General features: G+C 31.9%; 3 protein-coding genes across 3 annotated transcripts; 1 reads left to right on the top strand and 2 right to left on the bottom strand.

Moving 5' to 3' along the window:
• The first annotated feature begins 12 nt into the window (after window positions 1–12).
• Window positions 13–1,643, top strand: LOC135140992 (serine/threonine-protein phosphatase PP1-gamma catalytic subunit B-like). The gene is made up of 6 exons (XM_064071757.1): window positions 13–124; window positions 177–308; window positions 356–586; window positions 637–962; window positions 1,018–1,152; window positions 1,324–1,643. Exons 1-6 carry the CDS (start codon window positions 79–81, stop codon window positions 1,354–1,356), a joined length of 903 nt encoding a protein of 300 aa, XP_063927827.1. The 5' UTR covers window positions 13–78; the 3' UTR covers window positions 1,357–1,643.
• On the bottom strand, window positions 1,253–19,494 carry LOC135140986 (uncharacterized). Its single transcript, XM_064071753.1, has 17 exons — window positions 19,343–19,494; window positions 19,205–19,293; window positions 18,975–19,167; window positions 18,704–18,928; window positions 18,488–18,640; window positions 18,300–18,437; window positions 10,493–10,825; window positions 10,321–10,444; window positions 9,924–10,271; window positions 9,772–9,877; window positions 9,463–9,724; window positions 9,149–9,407; window positions 1,996–2,285; window positions 1,846–1,946; window positions 1,653–1,801; window positions 1,412–1,605; window positions 1,253–1,360 (listed from the first exon to the last, which is right to left on the bottom strand). The coding sequence occupies exons 1-16, from the start codon at window positions 19,397–19,399 to the stop codon at window positions 1,430–1,432; spliced, it is 3,003 nt and encodes a 1,000-aa protein (XP_063927823.1). The 5' UTR covers window positions 19,400–19,494; the 3' UTR covers window positions 1,253–1,360; window positions 1,412–1,429.
• A 4-nt stretch (window positions 19,495–19,498) lies between these two features.
• LOC135140988 (gustatory and odorant receptor 22-like) lies at window positions 19,499–26,367 on the bottom strand. The gene is made up of 6 exons (XM_064071755.1): window positions 26,176–26,367; window positions 25,578–26,129; window positions 20,037–20,186; window positions 19,774–19,983; window positions 19,634–19,723; window positions 19,499–19,577 (listed from the first exon to the last, which is right to left on the bottom strand). Exons 1-6 carry the CDS (start codon window positions 26,365–26,367, stop codon window positions 19,503–19,505), a joined length of 1,269 nt encoding a protein of 422 aa, XP_063927825.1. The 3' UTR covers window positions 19,499–19,502.
• Between the last annotated feature and the right edge of the window lie 532 nt (window positions 26,368–26,899).

Genomic DNA, 26,899 nt, shown 5'->3' with positions numbered 1-26,899 from the left:
TTTATTTATCAACCACTTATCGCTTCATATTTAAAAAAAATGTTTGTGTAGTGATGCAGCTGATACGTGTTGTGACAAATGGCTCCGTTTAACGTGGACAAAATCATCGAAAGTTTGCTCAACGGTAAGCCGATTTGACGATTTTTCAAAAAAACAAAATTTTGAATTATTTGTAGCTCGTGATGGCAATAAAACTAAAAAAGTCAACTTGAAAGAAGATGACATTAATGCTTTGTGTCAAAAAGCTATGCAAATTTTTCTAGAACAACCAATGCTTCTGGAGTTGGAAGCTCCACTAAAAATCTGCGGTATACACAAAGTCGGTTTTTTCGCTGTGTCTTATTACGATTTCTAGGTGACATTCACGGTCAGTACAGCGACCTTTTGAAGCTCTTCGGCTTCGGGGGGTTTCCACCAGAAGCTAACTATCTCTTTCTGGGGGACTACGTAGATAGAGGAAAACAGTCGCTCGAGTGCATCTGTCTCCTTCTCGCTTACAAGATTAAATACCCTGAGAACTTTTTTTTGTTACGTGGCAACCACGAAGTGGCCTCTGTGTGCAAAATTTACGGATTTTTCGACGAATGTAACTATCGTACTTAAGTCAATAAGTCGTCTTAAAGTCGTTACTTACAGGCAAACGTCGCTACAATGTCAAACTTTTCAAAACTTTCACCGACGTTTTTAACACGTTACCAGTGGCGGCGGTGATCGATGACAAGATTTTTTGTTGCCATGGGGGCATAAGTCCCGATTTGTTACATATAGGGCAGATTCGAAATATAGAGCGACCTTGTGACGTCCCCGCCTCTGGGTTGCTGTGTGACTTACTATGGGCGGATCCGACACCCCAGCTAGGTTGGCACGATAACGACCGAGGGGTGTCGTTTTCTTTCGGACCAGACGTGGTGTCAAAGTTTTTGGATAAGCACGACTTCGACTTGATTTGCAGAGGCCACCAAGTAAGACAACAACAAAGTCACTAAATTTAGTTTTTTTGGTTTTGTGTGGTTGCAGGTGGTGGAAGACGGGTACGAATTTTTCGCCCAAAGAAAACTAATCACGGTCTTCTCAGCCCCTAATTACTGCGGCAGTTTCGACAACGCGGGGGCCCTCATGTCGGTCAGTACGGACCTGATGTGCTCCTTCCAGGTAACGCTGACGAAACCCATCGCACTATCTATAATCGCCTTCTTTCGGTAGTAATTATCAGGATTAGCAAAAGCCACAGTTTTTATATGACTCAGACAGATTAAACTCTTATCAACTCTTTATTTATTTAATCAAACGCAAACAAGTGTGCTTTTAATTTTTTTTTTCCAGATCTTGAAACCACAGCAGAGGAACAGCAGGTGACACACTGAAACCACTTCACCTTAAACTAGTCTATAGTATTATTATTTTTACTTACTTTTTGAAAACACGGTGCTTATATGTGTGCATCATTTAAAAACTCCTCGTTGTGCAGCTGCGCGTACTTGGGGAAGTCGAACGTTTCGGACTCCTCGTTCTCGTCATCATCATGGAATATTTTTCGGACGGTGACAGCCAGGATTATTATTCCGATAACGGAAACGGCGATTACGACGTATGATACTGTGTCATCTTGTAAAGCAAAATTCAATAAATGATTAAATGTGAAAGGTACTTACAATTTCCTTTTGACGTTTTATCGGATGTGAGTTGCGATGAAGATTCGCTGGCGTTGATTAGGATTTTTTCGGGCAGAGGCGTCGTTGGGTGGGTGTGAAGTGTGGTTGATGTCACCGCCGGAGAATTCGTAGTCTGAGTGTACTCCAAGCTACGGTTTCAAATGAGTGTGATTCACGCGATTTTCGTACTTACTAGTAGTAGCCCAAGTGCTTGCAAGTGCACTTGACGTAGTTGGCTATGTTTTGCATTTTTTTGCATTCGGAGCGCCAGCCGTTGTTGTAATAGACAAGACACTGAAAATTAATTTTAGTTGTTGGAAAAATCTGGTTTATTTAGAAGTACTTTGGGAGTGCCGTCCATGGACTTGTTTTTCGGCAGAAAAATCACTATTTCCGCGGCCTCGTTGACCTCTTCGGCGTTCAGAACGTCCACGAAGTACGTGATCCCGCTTTTGTCGAGATAGTCCCGGAATACGGCCTTCCCGACACACTTGTCCTTGCTGTCCTTCACAACACTCCCCAGTTTGACTCTCCCGAAGACCTGCCACGAGTTTGCCTCGAAAGGAACCGAAATGAAATTGTTCAGGGAGTTTTTCTTGAGTTTTTCGACGGAAAATATCACCGTCTTGAGTTCTAGAAAAAAGTTGCATATTTGTAAATGTTACACAATTTTGATTTTTTTTTTTCACATTTGTATGTCTAGACACATCTACAGCAGTGTCTTTTTTCACACAACTTAAGTAATTTTTTTGATAACTGCAACCGTTTTTCGAGAATCGACCGTTGAAATATCGAAATTTTTGAAATTTTCAAAAATTCGCATTTCGTCACGATTTTTTCGAAAATGTTGCTTCGTGACCATCAACATGCTATATTTTTGAAATCTGCGTGTCGAGATCTACGTCCCTGAATTTTTTCATAATTTTCAGACGACTTTTTTAAAATTGAAATTTTTTAATGGTCCCCCCATCTTCAAATTTCGCAAAAATTTTGACAATTTCGAAACTTAACTAGACACATTTTCCTGTAGATTTCGAGCTCTAGAACTCAAATCCGGTCTCGGTTTTTTGATAACTGCAACCGTTTTTCTAGAATCGACCGCTGAAATATCGAAATTTTTGAAATTTTCAAAAATTCGCATTTCGTCCCGATGTTTTCGAAAATGTTGCTTCGTGACCATCAACAAGCTATATTTTTGGAATCAGCGTGTCGAGATCTACGTCCCTGAATTTTTTCATAATTTTCAGACGACTTTTTTAAAATTGAAATTTTTTAATGGTCCCCCCTTCTTCAAATTTCGCAAAAATTTTGAGATTTTCGAAACTTAACTAGACACATTTTCCTGTGGATTTCGAGTTCTAGAACTCAAATCCGGTCTCGGTTTTTTGATAACTGCAACCGTTTTTCCAAAATCGACCGTTGAAATATCGAAATTTTTGAAATTTTCAGAAATTCGCATTTCGTCCCGATTTTTTCGAAAATGTTGCTTCTTGACCATCAACAAGCTATATTTTTGGAATCAGCGTGGCGAGATCTACGTCCCTGAATTTTTTCATAATTTTCAGACGGCTTTTTTAAAATTGAAATTTTTTAATGGTCCCCCCTTCTTCAAATTTCGCAAAAATTTTGACATTTTCGAAACTTAACTAGACACATTTTCTCGTAGTTTTCGAGCTCTAGAACTCAAATCCGGTCTCGGTTTTTTGATAACTGCAACCGTTTTTCCAGAATCGACCGTTGAAATATCGAAATTTTTGAAATTTTCAAAAATTCGCATTTTGTCCCGATTTTTTCGAAAATGTTGCTTCTTGACCATCAACAAGCTACATTTTTAGAATCAGCGTGTCGAGATCTACGTCCCTGAATTTTTTCATAATTTTTAGACGACTTTTTTAAAATTGAAATTTTTTAATGGTCCCCCCCTTCTTCAAATTTCGCAAAAATTTTGACATTTTCGAAACTTAACTAGACACATTTTCCTGTAGATTTCGAGCTATAGAACTCAAATCCGGTCTCGGTTTTTTGATAACTGCAACCGTTTTTCTAGAATCGACCGTTGAAATATCGAAATTTTTGAAATTTTCAAAAATTCGCATTTCGTCCCGATTTTTTCGAAAATGTTTCTCCGTGACCATCAACAAGCTATATTTTTGGAATCAGCGTGTCGAGATCTACGTCCCTGAATTTTTTCATAATTTTTAGACGACTTTTTTAAAATTTAAATTTTTTAATGGTCCCCCCTTCTTCAAATTTCGCAATAATTTTGACATTTTCGAAACTTAACTAGACACATTTTCCTGTAGATTTCGAGCTCTAGAACTCAAATCCAGTCTCGGTTTTTTGATAACTGCAACCGTTTTTGTAGAATCGACCGTTGAAATATCGAAATTTTTTGAATTTTTCAAAAATTCGCATTTCGTCCCGATTTTTTCGAAAATGTTGCTTCGTGACCATCAACATGCTATATTTTTTAAATCTGCGTGTCGAAATCTACGTCATTGAATTTTTTCATAATTTTTAGACGACTTTTTTAAAATTGAAATTTTTTAATGGTCCCCCCTTCAAATTTCGCAAAAATTTTGACATTTTGGAAACTTAACTAGACACATTTTCCTGTAGATTTCGAGCCCTAGAACTCAAATCCGGTCTCGGTTTTTTGATAACTGCAACCGTTTTTCCAGAATCGACCGTTGAAATATCGAAATTTTTGAAAATTTAAAAAATTCGCATTTCGTCCCGATTTTTTCGAAAATATTGCTTCTTGACCATCAACAAGCTACATTTTTAGAATCAGCGTGTCGAGATCTACGTCCCTGAATTTTTTCATAATTTTCAGACGACTTTTTTAAAATTGAAATTTTTTAATGGTCCCCCCTTCTTCAAATTTCGCAAAAATTTTGACATTTTCGAAACTTAACTAGACACATTTTCCTGTAGATTTCGAGCTCTAGAACTCAAATCCGGTCTCGGTTTTTTGATAACTGCAACCGTTTTTCTAGAATCGACCGTTGAAATATCGAAATTTTTGAAATTCTCAAAAATTCGCATTTCGTCCCGATTTTTTCGAAAATATTGCTTCTTGACCATCAACAAGCTATATTTTTGGAATCAGCGTGTCGAGATCTACGTCCCTGAATTTTTTCATAATTTTCAGACGACTTTTTTAAAATTGAAATTTTTTAATGGTCCCCCCTTCTTCAAATTTCGCAAAAATTTTGACATTTTCGAAACTTAACTAGACACATTTTCCTGTAGATTTCGACCTCTAGAACTCAAATCCGCTCTCGGTTTTTTGATAACTGCAACCGTTTTTCCGGAATCGACCGTTGAAATATCGAAATTTTTGAAATTTTCAAAAATTCGCATTTCGTCCCGATTTTTTCGAAAATGTTGCTCCGTGACCATCAACAAGCTATATTTTTGGAATCAGCGTGTCGAGATCTACGTCCCTGAATTTTTTCATAATTTTCAGACGACTTTTTTAAAATTTAAATTTTTTAATGGTCCCCCCTTCTTCAAATTTCGCAAAAATTTTGACATTTTCGAAACTTAACTAGACACATTTTCCTGTAGATTTCGAGCTCTGGAACTCAAATCCGGTCTCGGTTTTTTGATAACTGCAACCGTTTTTCTAGAATCGACCGTTGAAATATCGAAATTTTTGAAATTTTCAAAAATTCGCATTTCGTCTCGATTTTTTCGAAAATGTTGCTTCTTGACCATCAACAAGCTATATTTTTGGAATCAGCGTGTCGAGATCTACGTCCCTGAATTTTTTCATAATTTTTAGACGAATTTTTTAAAATTGAAATTTTTTAATGGTCCCCCCTTCTTCAAATTTCGCAAAAATTTTGACATTTTCGAAACTTAACTAGACACATTTTCCTGTAGATTTCGAGCTCTAGAACTCAAATCCGGTCTCGGTTTTTTGATAACTGCAACCGTTTTTCCAGAATCGACCGTTGAAATATCGAAATTTTTGGAATTTTAAAAAATTCGCATTTCGTCCCGATTTTTTCGAAAATGTTGCTTCTTGACCATCAACAAGCTATATTTTTGGAATCAGCGTGTCGAGATCTACGTCCCTGAATTTTTTCATTATTTTCAGACGACTTTTTTAAAATTGAAATTTTTTAATGGTCCCCCCCTTCTTCAAATTTCGCAAAAATTTTGACATTTTCGAAACTTTACTAGACACATTTTCCTGTAGATTTCGAGCTCTAGAACTCAAATCCGGTCTCGGTTTTTTGATAATTGCAACCGTTTTTCTAGAATCGACCGTTGAAATATCGAAATTTTTTAAATTTTCAAAAATTCGCGTTTCGTCCCGATTTTTTCGAAAATGTTGCTTCGTGACCATCAACAAGCTATATTTTTAGAATCAGCGTGTCGAGATCTACGTCCCTGAATTTTTTCATAATCTTCAGACGACTTTTTTAAAATTGAAATTTTTTAATGGTCCCCCCTTCTTCAAATTTCGCAAAAATTTTGACAATTTCGAAACTTAACTAGACACATTTTCCTGTAGATTTCGAGCTCTAGAACTCAAATCCGGTCTCGGTTTTTTGATAATTGCAACCGTTTTTCTAGAATCGACCGTTGAAATATCGAAATTTTTGAAATTATCAAAAATTCGCATTTCGTCCCGATTTTTTCGAAAATGTTGCTTCGTGACGATCAACAAGCTATATTTTTGGAATCAGCGTGTCGAGATCTACGTCCCTGAATTTTTTCATAATTTTTAGACGACTTTTTGAAAATTGAAATTTTTTAATGGTCGCCCCTTCTTCAAATTTCGCAAAAATTTTGACATTTTCGAAACTTCACCAGACACATTTTCCTGTAGATTTCGAGCTCTAGAACTCAAATCCGGTCTCGGTTTTTTGATAACTGCAACCGTTTTTCCAGAATCGACCGTTGAATATCGAAATTTTTGAAATTTTCAAAAATTCCCATTTCGTCCCGATTTTTTCGAAAATGTTGCTTCTTGACCATCAACAAGCTATATTTTTGGAATCAGCGTGGCGAGATCTACGTCCCTGAATTTTTTTATAATTTTAAGACGACTTTTTTAAAATTTAAATTTTTTAATGGTCCCCCCTTCTTCAAATTTCGCAAAAATTTTGACATTTTCGAAACTTAACTAGACACATTTTCCTGTAGATTTCGAGCTCTAGAACTCAAATCCAGTCTCGGTTTTTTGATAACTGCAACCGTTTTTCTAGAATCGACCGTTGAAATATCGAAATTTTTGAAATTTTCAAAAATTCCCATTTCGTCCCGATTTTTTCGAAAATGTTGCTCCGTGACCATCAACAAGCCATATTTTTGGAATCAGCGTGTCGAGATCTACGTCATTGAATTTTTTTTCATAATTTTTAGACGACTTTTTTAAAATTGAAATTTTTTAATGGTCCCCCCTTCTTCAAATTTCGCAAAAATTTTGACATTTTTGAAACTTAACTAGACACATTTTCCTGTAGATTTCGAGCTCTAGAACTCAAATCCGGTCTCGGTTTTTTGATAATTGCAACCGTTTTTCTAGAATCGACCGTTGAAATATCGAAATTTTTGAAATTTTCAAAAATTCGCATTTCGTCATGATTTTTTCGAAAATGTTGCTCCGTGACCATCAACAAGCTATATTTTTGGTATCAGCGTGGCGAGATCTACGTCCCTGAATTTTTTCATAATTATCAGACGACTTTTTTAAAATTGAAATTTTTAATGGTCCCCCCTTCTTCAAATTTCGCAAAAATTTTGACATTTTCGAAACTTAACTAGACACATTTTCCTGTAGATTTCGAGCTCTAGAAATCAAATCAGGTTTCGGTTTTTTGATAACTGCAACCGTTTTTCTAGAATCGACCGTTGAAATATCGAAATTTTTGAAATTCTCAAAAATTCGCATTTCGTCCCGATTTTTTCGAAAATGTTGCTTCTTGACCATCAACAAGCTATATTTTTGGAATCAGCGTGGCGAGATCTAGGCCCCTGAATTTTTTCATAATTTTTAGACGACTTTTTTAAAATTGAAATTTTTTAATGGTCCCCCCTTCTTCAAATTTCGCAAAAATTTTGACATTTTCGAAACTTAACTAGACACATTTTCCTGTAGATTTCGAGCTCTAGAACTCAAATCCGGTCTCGGTTTTTTGATAATTGCAACCGTTTTTCTAGAATCGACCGTTGAAATATCGAAATTTTTGAAATTTTCAGAAATTCGCATTTCGTCCCGATTTTTTCGAAAATGTTGCTCCGTGACCATCAACAAGCTATATTTTTGGAATCAGCGTGTCGAAATCTACGTCCCTGAATTTTTTCATAATTTTCAGACGACTTTTTTAAAATTGAAATTTTTTAATGGTCCCCCCTTCTTCAAATTTCGCAAAAATTTTGACATTTTCGAAACTTAACTAGACACATTTTCCTGTAGATTTCGAGCTCTAGAACTCATATCCCGTCTCGGTTTTTTGATAACTGCAACCGTTTTTCTAGAATCGACCGTTGAAATATCGAAATTTTTGAATTTTTCAAAAATTCGCATTTCGTCCCGATTTTTTCGAAAATGTTGCTTCTTGACCATCAACAAGCTATATTTTTGGAATCAGCGTGTCGAGATCTACGTCTCTGAATTTTTTCATAATTTTTAGACGACTTTTTTAAAATTGAAATTTTTTAATGGTCCCCCCTTCTTCAAATTTCGCAAAAATTTTGACATTTTCGAAACTTAACTAGACACATTTTCCTGTTGATTTCGAGCTCTAGAACTCAAATCCGGTCTCGGTTTTTTGATAATTGCAACCGTTTTTCTAGAATCGACCGTTGAATTATCGAAATTTTTGAAATTTTCAAAAATTCGCATTTCGTCCCGATTTTTTCGAAAATGTTGCTTCTTGACCATCAACAAGCTATATTTTTGGAATCAGCGTGTCGAGATCTACGTCCCTGAATTTTTTCATAATTTTTAGACGACTTTTTTAAAATCGAAATTTTTTAGTGGTCCCCCCTTCTTCAAATTTCGCAAAAATGTTGGCATTTTCGGAACTTAACTAGACACATTTTCCTGTAGATTTCGAGCTCTAGAACTCAAATCCGGTCTCGGTTTTTTGATAACTGCAACCGTTTTTCCAGAATCGACCGTTGAATTATCGAAATTTTTGAAATTTTCAAAAATTCGCATTTCGTCCCGATTTTTTCGAAAATGTTGCTCCGTGACCATCAACAAGCTTTATTTTTGGAATCAGCGTGTCGAGATCAACGTCCCTGAATTTTTTCATAATTTTCAGACGACTTTTTTAAAATTGAAATTTTGTAATGGTCCCCCCTTCTTCAAATTTCGGAAAATTTTGACATTTTCGAAACGAAACTAAACACATTTTCTTGTAGAATTCGAGCTCTAGAACTCAAATCCGTTTACTGCTTGCTCATAAAGTTATTTTATTTAGCATTTATTTAAATTTTAGCGTTCGGAAAGTAAAAAGGCAAATGATTACCCAAAGAAACTTGCGTTTTCTTCATGTTGGTACAAAGTTTCTCCATGTGGTTGCGCAACTGCTTCCTCAGATACTCCTTCTCGAGATTTACCTTACTTAAGTCGTTTGACGTAGTGATTATCAATTCTGAAATTTCGAGGTAGTTCTGGACGTCGTGGACTGTCAAAGAACTGGCCCTTTTCCCCCGAAACGACAACAGTTGTCGTTGCGTGTATTTAATTGGTTCGTCTGAGAATTTGTTGCGCAGTCGCACCACATTCTACAAATACAACAATCTATAGAGACAGAATCCAGTTCAAACAAAGCGAAAATACATTAATAACGTCCTCGGGAAGTTGTAAATCTGAATTAAACTCGTTGATATTGCGCATCAATTCGTTGACATTACTTAGAACCACGTCGTTGACGTCACTATTTACATACTTCTCGACTTCTTCGTTGACTTTTCGTGCCACAACTTCCTTTATTTTATCATCTTCGTCTGATTTATAGCTCGATAAAATAATGAAAGCTTCAGTGAAACCTCTGTCGTAATCCTTAGCATCAATTTTCGCGATAAACCGTTGCAAAATCACCCTGTAAATCACACTTAAGCCACAACAAACACACACTCAAATCAATACTCCTTATCAATGTTATCGGGCAACTTCGTCTGAATAGTGGGTCCCAGAAGCCGCCCACAAGTCCCGAAACTGTCACAACTTTCCAGGAACGTCGGCACCCCATTATCTACAAACTTCGAAGTAATAAAAACCCCCACGCATTGATTTGTTACCAGAATAGGGCAAAGTCGCTTCACAGTTGGTCACTTCGCCCAAAGTCCACAAAACAATGTCCCTTTGATTCAAAGTAAACCCGAATTTGTACAACGTAGGTCCGTCCCCGTCCTTATCCAGCGCCCTCTGGGTTTTGAAAGTGAAAGTGGTGATGAAAGCGACGCCTTGCAGGGGGGCGACATCTAGCGACTGAGTGACAGGGGGTGAGTTGGTTTCGACTACAATGTCAGTGGTGGAGGTCACACTGACACTCGTGTTAAAGTTGTCGGAAGGGTCATCCATAATGGGACACGTGACTGTTAAGCGAAACAAGTACTTACGGTCTCCTTTAAGCCCCTCCCAGTTACCTGTTAAGTGTGATCAATCTAAGTTAGTCTAAGACAATGTGTCACTTACCACTAGGTGGGGGTAACACTAAGTCGTGCTTCTTGTCAATCGTGTCATTACTAAACTCCTCCAGTTCGTACAAGAACAAATCTTCCTTCATTGTGACGTTGATCACCTCGTTGACGTTCCCCGGCTACACACTATAGTTTATTTTTCAAAAAATAAAAATGTCAAAACTTACCACTGTTGATAAATCGACACTTTCGTAACCCTCCTCTTCCGGTGCAGTCCATTGTAAGGTACAAAACGTCCGGAGCTCGTAAATCGTGGCTTCTATTGTTATCCCAGTGGTTGGATTCGTCGGGAATTCAATATCTTCAATTTCCACTATAGCCGCATTATCCATAACCACAACTATACAGGAGTCGCTTTCGGTGAATTCACTTTTCGAAATTTCCAACGAAATTTTGTAAGTTCCGGGCTGGTCGAACCCGGAGTAGACGTCCAATTCGCTCGTGTCGCTGTCGTATTGACATTCTTCGTCAGTGGTGGTTTCAATGCACGACCAAGTCGCCTGAATCATGTCACGTGATTTTGATTTAAGTAGTGACTATATATTTAATATGTAACATTGAAAAATCGAATGTTTAAAAAAAGAAAATTGAAAAAATAGTCGAAAAACTGAAAAATCACAAAATTGAACAAAATTTTCAAAAACTAGGAAGTCAAAGAATTGAAAAATTGAGAAATCAAAAAGTCAAAAAGCAAAGTCGAAAAATCGCAAATTTGAAAAAACGAAAAATTGAAAAATCAAAAACCTGAAAAATCGAAAAATTGAACTGAAGAACTGAAACATCGAAACTTGGGGAAGTCGCGAAATGGGAAAATCAAAAAATAGATTGATTGTGAAATCAGAAATCTGGAAATTCTGAAACCTCAAAATTTGAAAAATAAAAAAATATTGAAGAACTGAAAAATCGGAAAATCTAAAATTTAGAACATTGAAAAATTAAAATATCGTAAAATTGAAAAATGAAGAAATCTAAACATCAAAAAATCAAAGTAAAAATTGAAAAATCGAAAATTTAAAAATTCGAAAAATTAAAAAATTAAAATATAGAAGAATTGGTACCTCGAGAAATCGAAAAATTTAGAATTGTAAAAGTGAAAAATTAAAATATCGAAAAGTTGAAAAATTGAGAAATCGAAATATAAAACAGTCAAAAAATTGAAAAATCTAATGTTTAAAAAAGAAAAATTGAAAAAAAAAAGTAAAAAGTCTAGAAATCGAAATATCCAGAATCAGAAAAATCGAAAAATCCAGAATAAAAAAAAACTAAAAGTCGAAATACTGAAAAATCACAAAATTGAACAAAATATTCAAAAATTAGGAAGTCAAAGAATTGAAAAATTGGGAAATCAAAAAGTCCAAGAACAAAGTCGAAAAATCGCAAATTTAAAAAATTGAAAATTTGAAAAATCAAAAAGTTGAAATATCGAAAAATTGAACTGAAGAGCCGAAAAATCGAAACTTGGGGAAGTCGCGAAATGGGAAAATCAAAAAATAGATTGATTGTGAAATCGGAAATTTGAAAATTCGGAAACGTCAAAATTTGAAAAATTAAAAAATATTGAAGAACTGGAAAATCGAAAAATCTAAAATTTAAAACATTGAAAAATTAAAATATCGTAAAATTGAAAAATGAAGAAATCTAAACATCAAAAAATCAAAAAAATTAAAATTGAAAAATCTAAAATTTGAAAATAGAAAAACTGAAAAATCAACAAAAGGAGAAATCGAAACTCGAAAATTAAGAAAATTGGAAAATTGAAAAATCGAAACAGAAAAATCGAAAAATGGATAAATGGAAAAATCGAAACATCGAAAAATTCATAAGATCGAGAAATCGAAGGGTCGAAAAGTTGAGAAGTGGAAAAATCGAAAAATTGAGAAACGAAATAGGCTAAAGTAGAAAAATCCAAAAGTTAAAAATGGAAAAATTGATAAATCTAGAGATTGAACTATCAAAAGATCGGAACAATCACGATCTCAAAAACTTGAAAAATCGAAAATTTAAAAATTCGAAAAATTAAAAAATTAAAGTATAGAAGAATTGGGACCTCGAAAAATCGAAAATCTAGAATTGTAAAAATGAAAAATTAAAATATCGAAAAGTTTAAAAATTGAGAAATCGAAATATAAAACAGTCGAAAAATTGAAAAATCTAATGTTTAAAAAAGAAAAATTGAAAAAAAAAGTAAAAAGTCTAGAAATCGAAATATCCAAAATCAGAAAAATCGAAAAATCCAGAACCAGAAAAATCGAAAAGTCGAAATACTAAAAAAGGGTCGAAAAACTGAAAAATCACAAAATTGAACAAAATATTCAAAAAGTAGGAAGTCCAAGGATTGAAAAATTGAGAAATCAAAAAGTCCAAAAACCAAAGTCGAAAAATCGCAAATTTAAAAAATCGAAAAATTGAAAAATCGAAAACCTGAAAAATCGAAAAATTGAAGAACTGAAAAATCGAAAAATCTAAAATTTAAAACATTGAAAAATTAGAATATCGTAAAATTGAAAAATGAAGAAATCTAAACATCAAAAAATCAAGAAAATAAAAATTGAAAAATCGAAAAATTGAAAAATTAAAAAATTAAAATATAGAAGAATTGGGAACTCGAGAAATCGAAAAATCTAGAATTGTAAAAATGAAAAATTAAAATATCGAAAAGTTGAAAAATTGAGAAATCGAATTATAAAACAGTCGAAAAATTGAAAAATCTAATGTTTAAAAAAAGAAAAATTGAGAAAAAAAAGTAAAAAGTCTAGAAATCGAAATATACAGACTCAGAAAAATCGAAAAATCCAGAATCAGAAAAATCCAGAAGTCGAAATACTAAAAGAGTCGAAAAACTGAAAAATCACAAAATTGAACAAAATATTCAAAAACTAGGAAGTCAAAGAATTGAAAAATTGAGAAATCAAAAAATCAAAAAGCAAAGTCGAAAAATCGAAAAATTGAAAAATCAAAAACCTGAAAAATCGAAAAATTGAAGAACTGAAGAACTGAAATATGGAAACTTGGGGAAGTCGCGAAATGAGAAAATCAAAAAATAGATTGATTGTGAAATCGGAAATCTGAAAATTCTGAAACGTCAAAATTTGAAAAATTAAAAAATATTGAAGAACTGAAAAATCGAAAAATATACAATTTAAAACATTGAAAAATGAAAATATCGTAAAATTGAAAAATGAAGAAATCTAAATATCAAAAAATCATAAACAAAAAATTCGAAAATCTAAAATTTAAAAATCGAAAAACTGAAAAATCAAGAAAACGAGAAATCCAAACTCGAAAATTAAGAAAATTGGAAAATCGAAAAATCAAATAATACAAAAATCGAAAAACCGACAAATGGAAAAATCGAAACATCGAAAAATTCGTAAGATCGAGAAATCGAGGGGTCTAAAAGTCGAGAAGTGGAAAAATCGAAAAATTGAGAAACCGAAATAGGCTAAAATCGAAAAATCGAAAAGTTAAAATGAAAAAATTGATAACTCTAGAGATTGAACTATCAAAAGATCGGAACAATCCCAATCTCGATAATCACGATCTCGAAAAATTGAAAAATCGAAGAATTAAAAAATTAGAATATAGAAGAATTGAAAAAAAAACCTCGAGAAATCGAAAAATCTAGAATTGTAAAAATGAGAACTTAAAATATCGAAAAGTTGAAAAATTGAGAAACCGAAACATAAAACAGTCGAAAACTTGAAAAATCTAATGTTTAAAAAAAGAAAAATTGGAAAAAAAGTAAAAAGTTTAGAAATCGAAATATCCAGAATCAGAAAAATCGAAAAGTCCAAAATACTAAAAAAGAGTCGAAAAAGTGAAAAATCGCAAAATTGAACGAAATATCAAAAAATTAGGAAATTAAAAAATTGAGAAACAGAAAAGTCAAAAAAGCAGAGTCGAAAAATTGCAAACTTAAAAAATCTAAAAATTGAAAAATCAAAAACCTGAAAAATCAAAAAATTGAAGAACTGGAGAACTGAAAAATCGAAACTTAGGGATGTCGCGAAATGGAAAAATCAAAAAATAGATTGATTGTGAAATCGGAAATATGAAAATTCTGAAACGTCAAAATTTGAAAAATAAAAAAATATTGAAGAACTGAAAAATCGAAAAATCTAAAATTTAAAACATCGAAAAATTAAAATATCGTAAAATTGAAAAATGCAGAAATCTACACATCAAAAAATCAAAAAAATAAAAATTGAAAAATCTAAAATTTAAAAATCAAAAAACTGAAAAATCAACAAAACGAGAAATCGAATCTCGAAAATTAAAAAAATTGGAAAATTGAAAAATCGAAAATTTAAAAATTCGAAAAATTAAAAAATTAAAATATAGAAGAATTGGGACCTCGAGAAATCGAAAAATCAAGAATTGTAAAAATAAAAAATTAAAATATCGAAAAGTTGAAAAATTGAGAAATCGAAATATAAAACAGTCGAAAAATTGAAAAATCTAATGTTTAAATAAAGAAAAATTGAAAAAAAAGTAAAAAGTCTAGAAATCGAAATATCCAGAATAAGAAAAATCGAAAAATCCGGAATTAGAAAAATGGGAAAAGTCGAAATACTAAAAAAGGGTCGAAAAACTGAAAAATCACAAAATTGAACAAAATATTCAAAAACTAGGAAGTCAAAGAATTGAATAATTGGGAAATCAAAAAGTCCAAAAACAAAGTCGAAAAATCGCAAATTTAAAAAATTGAAAAATCAAAAACCTGAAAAATCGAAAAATTGAAGAACTGAAGAACCGAAAGATCGAAACTTGGGGAAGTCGCGAAATGGGAAAATCAAAAAATAGATTGATTGTGAAATCGGAAATCTGAAAATTCTGAAACGTCAAAATTTGAAAAATTAAAAAATATTGAAGAACTGAAAAATCGAAAAATCTAAAATTTAAAACATTGAAAAATTAAAATATCGTAGATTTGTAAAATGAAGAAATCTATAAACATCAAAAAATCAAAAAAATAAAAAGTGGAAAATCTAAAAATTAGAAATCGAAAAACTAAAAAATCAACAAAACGAGAAATCGAAAATTAAAAAAATTGGAAAATTGAAAAATCGAATAATACAAACAGCGAAACATCGAAAAATTCATAAGATCGAGAAATCGAAAAATCGAAAGGTTAAAAATGGAAAAATTGATAAATCTAGAGATTGAACTATCAAAAGATCAGAACAATCCCAATCTCGATAATCACGATCTCAAAAAATTGAAAAATCGAAAAATTGAAAAATTAAAAAAGTAAAATATAGAAGAATTGGGAACTCGAGAAATCGAAAAATCTAGAATTGTAAAATGAAAAGTTGAAAAATTGAGAAATCGAAATATAAAACAGTCAAAAAATTGAAAAAGCTAATGTTTAAAAAAAGAAAAATTGAAAAATAAAGTAAGAAGTCTAGAAATCGAAATATCCAGAATCAGAAAAATCGAAAAATTGAGAATCAGAAAAATCGAAAAGTCGAAATACTAAAAAAGAGTCGAAAAACTGAAAAATCACAAAATTTAACCAAATATTCAAAAACTAGGAAGTCAAAGAATTGAAAAATTGAGAAATCAAAAAGTCAAAAAGCGAAGTCGAAAAATCGCAGATTCAGAAAATCGAAAAATTGAAAAATCAAAAACCTGAAAAATCGAAAAATTGAAGAACTGAAGAACCGAAAGATCGAAACTTGGGGAAGTCGCGAAATGGGAAAATCAAAAAATAGATTGATTGTGAAATCGGAAATCTGAAAATTCTGAAACGTCAAAATTTGAAAAATTAAAAAATATTGAAGAACTGAAAAATCGAAAAATCTAAAATTTAAAACATTGAAAAATTAAAATATCGTAAAATTGAAAAATGAAGAAATCTAAACATCAAAAAATCAAAAAAATTAAAATTGAAAAATCGAAAAACTGAAAAATCAACAAGAAATCAAAAGTCGATAATTAAAAAAATTTAAAAATTGAAAAATCGAAAATTTAAAAATTCGAAAAATTAAAAAATTTAAATATAGAAGAATTGGGACCTCGAAAAATCGAAAAATCTAGAATTGTAAAAATGAAAAATTAAAATATCGAAAAGTTGAAAAATTGAGAAATCGAAATATAAAACAGTCGAAAAATTGAAAAATCTATGTTTAAAAAAAGAAAAATTGAAAAAAAAAGAAACAAGTCTAGAAATCGAAATATCCAGAATCAGAAAAATCGAAAAATCCAGAATCAGAAAAATTGAAAAGTCGAAATACTAAAAAAGGGTCGAAAAACTGAAAAATCACAAAATTGAACAAAATATTCAAAAACTAGGAAGTCAAAGAATTGAAAAATTGGAAAATCAAAAAGTCAAAAAGCAAAGTCGAAAAATCGAAAATTTAAAAAATCGCAAAATTGAAAAATCAAAAACTTCAAAAATCTAAAAATTGTAGAACTGAAGAACTGAAACATCGAAACTTGGGGAAGTCGCGAAATGGAAAAATCAAAAAATAGATTGATTGTCAAATCGGAAATCTGAAAATCCTGAAACGTCAAAATTTGAAAAATTAAAAAATATTAAAGAACTGAAAAATCGAAAAATCTAAAATTTAAAACATTGAAAAATTAAAATATCGTAAATTTGAAAAATGAAGAAATCTAAACATCAAAAAAATCTAAAATTTAAAAACCGGAAAACTGAAAAATCAACAAAACGAGAAATCGACACTCGAAAATTAAAAAATCGAATAATACAAAAATCGAAACAGAATAATCGAAAAACCGACAAATCGAAAAATCTACAATTGTAAAAATGAAAAATTAAAATATCGAAAAGTTGAAAAATTGGGAAATCGAAATATAAAACAGTCGAAAAATTGAAAAATCTAATGTTTAAAAAAAGAAAAATTGAAAAAAAAAGTAAAAAGTCTAGAAATCAGAAAAATTGAAAAATCCAGAATCAGAAAAATCGAAAAGTCGACATACTAAAAAAGAGTCGAAAAACTGAAAAATCACAAAATTGAACAAAATATTCAAAAACTAGGAAGTCAAAGAATTCAAAAATTGAGAAATCAAAAAGTCGAAAGCAAAGTCGAAAAATCGCAAATTTAAAAAATCGAAGAATTGAAAAATCAAAAACCTGAAAAATCGAAAAATTGAACTGAAGAACTGAAACATCGAAACTTGGGGAAGTCGCGAAATGGGAAAATCAAAAAATAGATTGAGAAATTGGAAATCTGAAAATTCTGAACCGTCAAAATTTGAAAAATTAAAAAATATTGAAGAACTGAAAAATCGAAAAATCTAAAATTTAAAACGTTGAAAAATTAATATATGGTAAAATTGAAAACTGAAGGAATCTAAACATCAAAAAATCAAGAAATCAAAAATTGAAAAATCTAAAATTTAAAAATCGAAAAACCGAAAAATCAACAAAACGAGAAATCGAAACTCGAAAATTAAAAAAATTGGAAAATTGAAAAATCGAATAATGTAAAAATCGAAACAGAAAAATCGAAAAACCGACAAATGGAAATGTAAAGTTTAAAAACGAAAAAATAAAAAATCGAAAAATTCAGAAGTCGAAAATTCGAAGAAACGAAATATTGAAAAAACCCAAAACTGAAAGAAATATCAAAAATTGAGAAATTAAAAAATTGGAAAATTGAGAAATAGAAAACCAAAAAAGCAAACTCTAGAAGTGGGAAAATCAAAAATAGATTATTTAAGAAATCGGAAAAGTGAAAATAAATTTAGCAACGTTGAAACTGAAAACTCGAGAAATCAAAAAATCAAGAAATAAAAATTCGAAAATCTTAAACTTAAAAATCGAAAAACCGAAAAATCGCCAAATCGAGAAATCGAAACTCCAGAATAAATATCGAAACATCGAAAAACTGGCGAACTGAAAAGCCCAAAAGTAAAAAATCGAAAAACCGAGAAATCCAAAAATCTAACTATATTAATAGAAACCTGGCTTTTGATAAAATTAAGTCAGAAGTGGGATATACGCACCCGGATTTCGCCATCTATGTTGTCTAGATCTTTCACGTAGGCTTTGATTTGCACGTCGTTACCGCGGCGAGTGGTCAAGCGCTTGATGGGTAGACGCAAGAGCAACCCCTTACTTAAAACCGTGACGGTTTGTTGACTCTTTAAAAATAGCTAGGTTAAGTAGGCTTAAGTGGAGTGGGGAGAGTTACTTCAGCGATGGGGGTGTTGTTGGTGACTCCAACTACAGTACATTTGATAGTATAGGTCTGAGAAGCCTGGAATGTGTTGGCAGGAATGGCCAATTCGGCGCTTCTGGTTGGAAATTGAGTGACATTTTGTGAGTTGGTGACTTCCCAGGTGAACTAAAATAGTAACAATGAGAAACTAGTCGAACGAGTATAATTTCTACGAAAAAAAATATATACGTAGTACGCCGAAATGTTAGAGCAAACGTTGACTTCCGCATTGACGACGTATCTAGCGAAAGCGTACGAAGTATCTGGTGCTAGAAGCAGCAACGAGGCCATCGGTTTTTTGACTTTCGCCCTTACGGCGTCGTCGACGTAGTCAAGACTGAGTTGTTTCTCCTCCACGACTTTCCCTTGACTAATCAGCTGGACGTTAATGATGTATTTAACTCCAGGGTCGAACTACAATTTAATTCACCCATTTGTAATTACCTCACACCTAATTTACCATAGTGTTGTTAATTTGGATCAGCCCACTGCGCAATTTCTCCACTGGGTAATTCTTAAGATAATGATCCAACTCTCTCACGGCCTTCCACTTCATCAGCGTGCATCTCTGATCGTTGTAACATTTCTTTCCGATCGTGCGAAAGTTCACGTCGAAATTGTACGACACGTTCAGAGCGTCTTTGCCTAAAAGTCTGACACACATTTTTGTTTTTCCTTGTGTTGGGTTACCTGATGGTCGTTAATTCGTTGCTCACGTCTCTAACTCCGCCATCTTTATCACAGATATACTCGGGCAAGCCGATCCGGATTTTGAGGTCCTGGTAAAAAAGTGGGACAGTTTGGGGAAAGATTTATTCATTTTGTTACCTCATCACAACTTATGGTTAGTATTATAATGAGTAAGATCGTGTTTTGTGCGTGCATGCTACCCTACTAACCCTGCCGGACAGAATTCAATAAATCGAGTGATATTGACCTATTTTATTCGTGTTTCGATTGATGTTTCCATAACGACTGACTTCATTTCTTAGCCACGCATATTTAATAAACCTATTTTGAATTGTAGAAGGACTATTAAGTAGATTGCTATGGTGGCGACACTCTAGAACAAATTAAAAAGTACTCCTAGGTGGAAGGAAATATGGGTGAGGATCCTACCGCTGACACCATTTCCCGGTTGACCACATTGTAACCTTTCAAAGACACCTTAGGCGGATTCATTTGAATAGCGATTAAAAATAAGTCAATCTGAAACAATATAAGTGGTCACAATTACCCTTTATTTTTTTTATTAATACTTCTTTTCGTGTCCCTTTATCCACTTTGTTTAACTCAATTTTCATCAAAGATGTCTGTACTCGATCCGCTATGTCCAAAGAAGCTTGGTGAGAACAGTCACAAAAAACGAAAAAAAGAAAAAGACAATAGGTCGCGTCGACCAGAAGACCCACTTCTTTGAAACTGAAGCGGATACCATGGTCGACGATTTCTGACGTGAATCCATACACCTGTTTAAAAATTTCTCCCTAGATTGTGACACCTACCTATATTTTAAAATTACCGCTATTGTGATATTAGTCATCATGAAAAGCGAATAGGTTGAGTACGTTCTTGCGTACGCGTTGCCCAATTTTTGTAGCAGTTCGCTCAAGGACAACCAAAGTACTCTATAGTGGGCTATGATGTAGCCCGAACAGTTGTGCTCGATGTCCTTGAATCACCAAATTAGCTGAACTAGCGTCGGTGGTACAATCGCACGCAAATGTTTTGAGCCTATGGGCGGATCATTTTTGCCGGTCGTCACCGAAGGAGGCGGTCCAAATCGTCCAAGGGCAGAATTTGTAGGTAGGCTCAAACTACAACGAAATTTACGTGTTGACCAAATTCTTACCCTGAATTAGTTTTAATTTTATAAATACCCGATCTAAAATGTTCAGAATATGATGAGTCTATACTTGTGATTTACCATTCCATTAATATTTTTTGGATTTGTTTATACATACAGGGTGCTCTAATAACATCGAGAATATGCTCAAAATCACACTAATATTAGGTCTAATTGTGCCGACCATAGTTATAAAATTCACATTAAAGTAAGTCACGGCCATTTTTTGAATTGTACTACATTTCTATACCTGTGATTTATCATTGCAGTAATATTTTTTAGATTTACTTATACAGTCTGTCTCAAAAAAAGGTCACTTCGATTTTCGATTTTTCGTTTTTTCGACCAACAGTTTCATCGAATTAGATTTTTCAGTTTCCATTTTTCTATCAACTTTTCGATTTTATTACTTTCTAATTTTCTGATTTTTCAAATTTGCGGTATTTTGATTTTTCGAGTTTTCAGTTTTTTCGTTTTTCGATTTTTTAATTTTTCGTTTTTTTGATTTTTCGATGTTTCGATTTTTTAATTTGCCATTCTTCCAATTTTCGATTTTTCGTCTTTCCATTTTTAGATTTTTTGATTTTTCTGTTCGTCAGTTTTTAGACTTTGCAATTTTTTTGCATTTTTCGATTATATTTTACTTTCCGATTTTTTTGATTTTTGAATTCTCGATTTTACGTTTTTAATTCTTCGATTTCCGATTTTTCAATTTTCCGGTTTTTTAATTATTCTATTCTCGATTTTTCGATTTTCCATTAGTCATAAAATTTTTCGGTTGTTTTATTTTTCGACCTTCAATTTTTCAAATTTCAATTATTCGATTTTCCATTTTCTGATTTAACGATTTTTCGATTTTCGTTTTTCCGCTTTTGTGGTTTTTCGATTTTTCTGTTTGTTTCAGTTTTTATGGTTCTGCAATTTGCAGCTTTTAGATTTCAATTTTGTGACTTTCCGATTTTCCACTTTTCGATTTTTTGTTTTTTTTTCGATCGTCGTTTTTTCGATTTTCATTTTTTCGATTTTTTGATTTTTCAATTTTTAGGCCTTGCAATTTTTTTACTTTTCGCTTTTTCGAGTATTTGTTTCATCGAATTTTCGAGTTTTCGATTTTTCGGTTTTTCCATTTTCCGATTTTCGATTTTTCGATTTTCCATGTTTAGATATTTTTCGATTTTTTTTTATTTTTCGATTGTTCTGTTCGTCAGTTTTGAGACTTTTGCAATTTTTACTTTTCCACTTTTCTATTATTTTAGTTTCGGATTATTCGATTTTTGAATTTTCGTTTTTTTTTAATTTTTCGATTTCCGATTTTTTAATTTTTCGATTTTTCGGTTTTTTAATTTGTCGATTCTCGATATTCCGATTTTCGATTTTTCGATTTTCCAATCTTCGATCTTTCAATTTCCAGTTTTCGATTTTCCACTTTTTGATTTTACGATTTTTCGATTTTTCTGTTCGTCAGTTTTTAGGCTTTGCAATTTGTTTACTTTTCGATTTTTCGATTATTTTTTTCCAGTTTTTTGATTTTTGAATTGTCGACTTTTAGAGTTTTCAATATTATGAATTTTCGATTTTCGATTTTTCCATTTTTAGATTTTTGATTTTCCAGTTTTGTATTTTCAGATTTTCTGTTTTTCGCATATCTGATTTATCAAATTTTCGATTTTTCGGCTTTTCGATTTTTCGATATTTGATTTTCGAATTTTCGATTGTTCAGTTTTCCATTTTTCAGCTTTTAGACTTCAATTTTTTTACTTTTCGATTTTCCAAATTTTCGAGTTTCAATTTTCAGATTTTTGATTTTTCGATTTTCTTTTTAAATTTTTGAATTTTTCGGTTTTGATTTTTCGAATTCTTGATTTTTAATTTTTCCATTCTTCGGTTTTTAGACTTCAATTTTCTTTCTTTTAAATTTTTCGATATTCTATTTTCCGCTTTTCAGAATTTGCGATTTTCACTTTTCAGACTTTCGATGATTAGAATTTTGGATTTTTTAGTTTTATGATTTTTCGATTTTTAGAAAATTTGAATAGTCGAATTTTGGATTTTTCAATTCATCGATTTTTCTATGTTCAATTTTTCAATTTAAATTTTGCGATTTTCAATTTGTCCATTGTCGATTTTTAGAATTTTCGGTTTTTCAATTTTTCCATTCTCAACTGTTTCACTTCAATTTTGTTACGTTCCGATTTTCTGGTTTTCGATTTTCCAATTTTCAGAATTTCCAAGTTTCTTTATTCAGATTTTCGATTTTCCACTTTTTCGATTTTTTGATTTTTCAATTTTTAGGCCTTGCAATTTTTTCACTTCTCGCTTTTTCGAGTATTTGTTTCATCGAATTTTCGAGTTTTCGATTTTTCGGTTTTTCCATTTTCCGATTTTCGATTTTTCGATTTTCCATGTTTAGATATTTTTCGATTTTTTTTTTATTTTTCGATTGTTCTGTTCGTCAATTTTGAGACTATGCAATTTTTACTTTTCCACTTTTCTATTATTTTAGATTCGGATTACTCGATTTTTGAATTTTCGTTTTTTTTTTAATTTTTCGATTTCCGATTTTTTAATTTTTCGATTTTTCGGTTTTTTAATTTGTCGATTCTCGATATTCCGATTTTCGATTTTTCGATTTTCCAATCTTCGATTTTTCAATTTCCAGTTTTCGATTTTCCACTTTTTGATTTTACGATTTTTCGATTTTTCTGTTCGTCAGTTTTTTGGCTTTGCAATTTGTTTACTTTTCGATTTTTCGATTATTTTTTTCCAGTTTTTTGATTTTTGAATTGTCGACTTTTAGAGTTTTCAATATTATGAATTTTCGATTTTCGGTTTTTCCATTTTTAGATTTTTGATTTTCCAGTTTTGTAATTTCAGATTTTCTGTTTTTCGCATATCTGATTTATCAAATTTTCAATTTTTCGATATTTGATTTTCGAATTTTCGATTGTTCAGTTTTCGATTTTTCAGCTTTTAGACTTCAATTTTTTACTTTTCGATTTTCCAAATTTTCGAGTTTCAATTTTCAGATTTTTGATTTTTCGAATTTCTATTTAAATCTTTGAATTTTTCGGTTTTGATTTTTCGAATTTTTGATTTTTAATTTTTCCATTCTTCGGTTTTTAGACTTAAATTTTCTTTCTTTTAAATTTTTCGATATTCTATTTTCCGCTTTTCAGAATTTTCGATTTTTCAATTCATCGATTTTTCTATCTTCAATTTTTCAATTTAAATTTTGCGATTTTCAATTTGTCCATTGTCGATTTTTAGAATTTTCGGTTTTCAATTTTTCCATTCTCAACTGTTAGACTTCAATTTTGTTACTTTCCGATTTTTTGGTTTTCGTTTTTCCAATTGTCAGAATTTCCAAGTTTCTTTATTCAGATTTTCGATTTTCCACTTTTTCGATTTTAGATTTTTCGAATTTTTGTTTTTCCAATTTTTTGCTTTTTCGATTTTTCTGTTCGTTTCAGTTTTTAGGCTTTGCAATTTTTTTTACTTTATATATTTTGATTATTTTAATTTCCGATTTTTTTAATTTTTGTTTTTGATTTTTTTAATTTTCAATATTACAAATTTTCGATTTTCAGTTTTCAGACTTTCGATGATTAGAATTTTGGATTTTTCAGTTTTATGATTTTTCGATTTTTAGAAAATTTGAGTAGTCGAATTTTCGATTTTTCAATTCATCGATTTTTCTATGTTCAATTTTTCAATTTAAATTTTGCGATTTTCAATTTGTCCATTGTCGATTTTTAGAATTTTCGGTTTTTCAATTTTTCCATTCTCAACTGTTAGACTTCAATTTTGTTACTTTCCGATTTTTTGGTTTTCGATTTTCCAATTTTCAGAATTTCCAAGTTTCTTTATTCAGATTTTTGTTTTTCCAATTTTTTGCTTTTTCGATTTTTCTGTTCGTTTCAGTTTTTAGGCTTTGCAATTTTTTTTACTTTATATATTTTGATTATTTTAATTTCCGATTTTTTTAATTTTTGTTTTTGGTTTTTTTAATTTTCAATATTACAAATTTTTGACTTTTCGATTTTTTTGGTTTTCCCGTTTTCCAATTTTCGATTTTTGAGGTTTGTGAATTTCCACTTTTCGATCGACCTAGGTATTTGATTCATTGAATTTTCGATTTTTTGATTAGCCATTTTTAGATTTTCGATTTTTACGATTTGTATTTTTCGATTTTCTGTTTTTTGCATTAGTGAATTTCAGTTTTTCCGATTTTTGATTTTGCGCATATTTGATTAATCAAATTTTCGAAAAAGTTACCATGCTTACAAAAACTTCAAAACATCTACAATATTTCAAAGTATTCAGTTTTGCTATTCTTGATTTCTTCAATAAAATAAATTGAATCAGTCATTAACTTTTTTGAGACACCTGTATAACCAAATCTAAAAAATATCAATGCAGTGATAAATCACAACTATAAAACTCATCATATTTTATGCATTTAAGATAGGATTTATTCTGCAAAATTTTGAGGTGACGTCATAAATTTTTTAGAGGGGATAAGCAAATATATTTTAATTAAAAATGTATCATGTTTATCATGATTTTAAAACATCTGCAAGATTTCAAAGTATTCGATTTTGCAAATTCAAAATTAAATTGCAAAATATTGTTTTATAATTTTGATTTTTTTTCCAAAAATCTGGACGTTTCGGATAAAAATTCAACACGGAGTCATAAACTACATGTGTAGGACCATGTTACTGTATACAATTTAAAACCCATTTACTATCAGTTAACAAAAATGGCACGTTTTTATTATTATGCCAGTTACATGTCACTCAACGACAATATCGTTTTTTTTTAAGAGTATTTTATTTGAAAAAGTGATGAAATTTTTTATACGGAACAATTGGTCGAAAGATGTTAGAAAGCAAAATAATTCATGTCCGGACCATCGTTACTCACGAACGAAGTGACCATTATTTTATCGGAACAACTACCTGCTAAATCTTCTCCGACAAATTCGAGAGAACTGGTGTGAGCCATAAATATTTCTTACCAAATGTATATATAACTACTGTCCGTCCCGTTATTGTCAATAAAATTTTATAGGGTAAAATGTGAATTGCGTTGTAGTTTGAGCCTACCTACAAATTCTGCCCTTGAAGGATTTGGACCGCCTTCTTCGGTGAGGGCAGGCAAAAACGATCCGCCCATAGGCTCAAAACATTTGCGTGCGATTGTACTAGTACCTACGTTTTCAAAGGCGGCGGCCAAAGCGGTACTTGCGTTCCCAATTGCCCTACAGTTAATGTACCAAAGGGCACAGTTCATGTTAATCATCGTGATTATGTGTAAGTACGCAGTGGTGTGGTACAGCGTGAACCCTTCCAACAGAGCACTCAAGGTTAACAAAAACACCACCGCTAGAATCAAGCACCCTAAGCTAATCACGATGATCAAAGTACTCAAAAGCGGAAACTCCAAATCTTTCCCCGTGATTTTGTAATAGTGTAGTTGGAACCTCCCCCAGCTATTTTTATAATCGCACACTTCATAAGCCACCCCCCAGCCAACAAAAGGGGTGAAAAAGTGCGGCACTAAGTAAATTATGAACAAAATGGAGTAGATGTACTCGTCGAACTTCTTGCTTTTGTTTAAGAGGATGTCGAAGCGTTCGTAGCCTACGAGTACCACTAGTACTGTAGTGACAACGTAGAAAACGTAGGCGTATAACATGGGTACGCTGGTCCATCCGAAGGTGATTCGCCCGATTTCGCCCCTTTGTACGGGCATTACCCCCAAAACCTTGAACAAAAAGGGGTTTTCTGAGAAGTTAGTTAGTGGGACTTACCCGGAATAGAACCAGGAGGAGTTTGTGGTCTCTGAAAAACTGGTCGTGTTTGTCTATTATGTGGCCGTCTGAGGAGTTGAGTTGGGCTCTTTTGGAGATTTCTTGGGCTCGAGCGCTGCCTCTGAGCCATTTTGAGATTTGTTTTATGTGGAGTTCTTTTCCGTAGAGGTGGGCCAAGTCGGAGACTTCCATGGTGGAAGTGGGATAATCGAATGGAGTGACTGGTTTAGTTTGGTAATTTCAGATCGATTCTGTTGACTTTGTAATTAAATGCTCGATTATTTAAGAAAAAGAAGGGATCGATTGGGTGGAAGACCGAGGATCAATAGTTGTACGAATGTGCATTTCGCTTTTTAGAAATCAGCACTCTTGGCGTTTGTTGACTTCTACGGTATGAAAAAATAGGTCCCCCATTTCCGTATGAATATCATGTAAAACGCTAACCAAAATTTAAATGACGTCATCTCCAAATTTTACAATGCTCCTCCATTTGTGGTTTATGAATACGTGTTGAATTTTTACCGCAACATCGAGATTTTTGGAAAAAAAACCAAAATTGTAAATGTACAGCAATTTTCCGATGTTTCAGTTTTATTACTATTCAGTTTTTCAATTATCATTTTTTAATTTTTGACATTTCTAGATTTTCGATTTTTCAATTTCTCGATTAAATGATTTTTTGGTTTTTCGACTTTTCGATTTCTCGACTTCGCGATTGGTCGAT

Source organism: Zophobas morio, unplaced genomic scaffold, assembly GCF_036711695.1.
Source record: "Zophobas morio isolate AGI-343-1 ecotype UQ-CSIRO unplaced genomic scaffold, CSIRO_AGI_Zmor_V1 ptg000041l, whole genome shotgun sequence".
Taxonomy (NCBI): Eukaryota; Metazoa; Arthropoda; class Insecta; order Coleoptera; family Tenebrionidae; genus Zophobas; species Zophobas morio.
The sequence above is the reverse complement of the archived record's forward strand: the minus strand, read 5'-3'. Positions and strand labels throughout refer to the sequence as shown.

Excerpts from the sequence above, each read along its gene's own strand:
- LOC135140992 (XM_064071757.1), top strand. The coding sequence starts at position 79 with ATGGCTCCGTTTAACGTGGACAAAATCATCGAAAGTTTGCTCAACG. Across the intron at positions 125-176 it reads CATCGAAAGTTTGCTCAACG|CTCGTGATGGCAATAAAACT; the intron begins GTAAGCCGATTT and ends AATTATTTGTAG. Across the intron at positions 587-636 it reads TTACGGATTTTTCGACGAAT|GCAAACGTCGCTACAATGTC; the intron begins GTAACTATCGTA and ends CGTTACTTACAG.
- LOC135140986 (XM_064071753.1), bottom strand. The coding sequence starts at position 19,399 with ATGCACGCACAAAACACGATCTTACTCATTATAATACTAACCATAAGT. Across the intron at positions 10,826-18,299 it reads ACATAGATGGCGAAATCCGG|GCGACTTGGTCGTGCATTGA; the intron begins GTGCGTATATCC and ends GACATGATTCAG. Across the intron at positions 10,272-10,320 it reads AGTGTTACCCCCACCTAGTG|GTAACTGGGAGGGGCTTAAA; the intron begins GTAAGTGACACA and ends CACACTTAACAG.
- LOC135140988 (XM_064071755.1), bottom strand. The coding sequence starts at position 26,367 with ATGGAAGTCTCCGACTTGGCCCACCTCTACGGAAAAGAACTCCACATA. Across the intron at positions 26,130-26,175 it reads TCCTCCTGGTTCTATTCCGG|GTTTTGGGGGTAATGCCCGT; the intron begins GTAAGTCCCACT and ends TTTTTGTTCAAG. Across the intron at positions 19,984-20,036 it reads TGACTAATATCACAATAGCG|GTGTATGGATTCACGTCAGA; the intron begins GTAATTTTAAAA and ends ATTTTTAAACAG.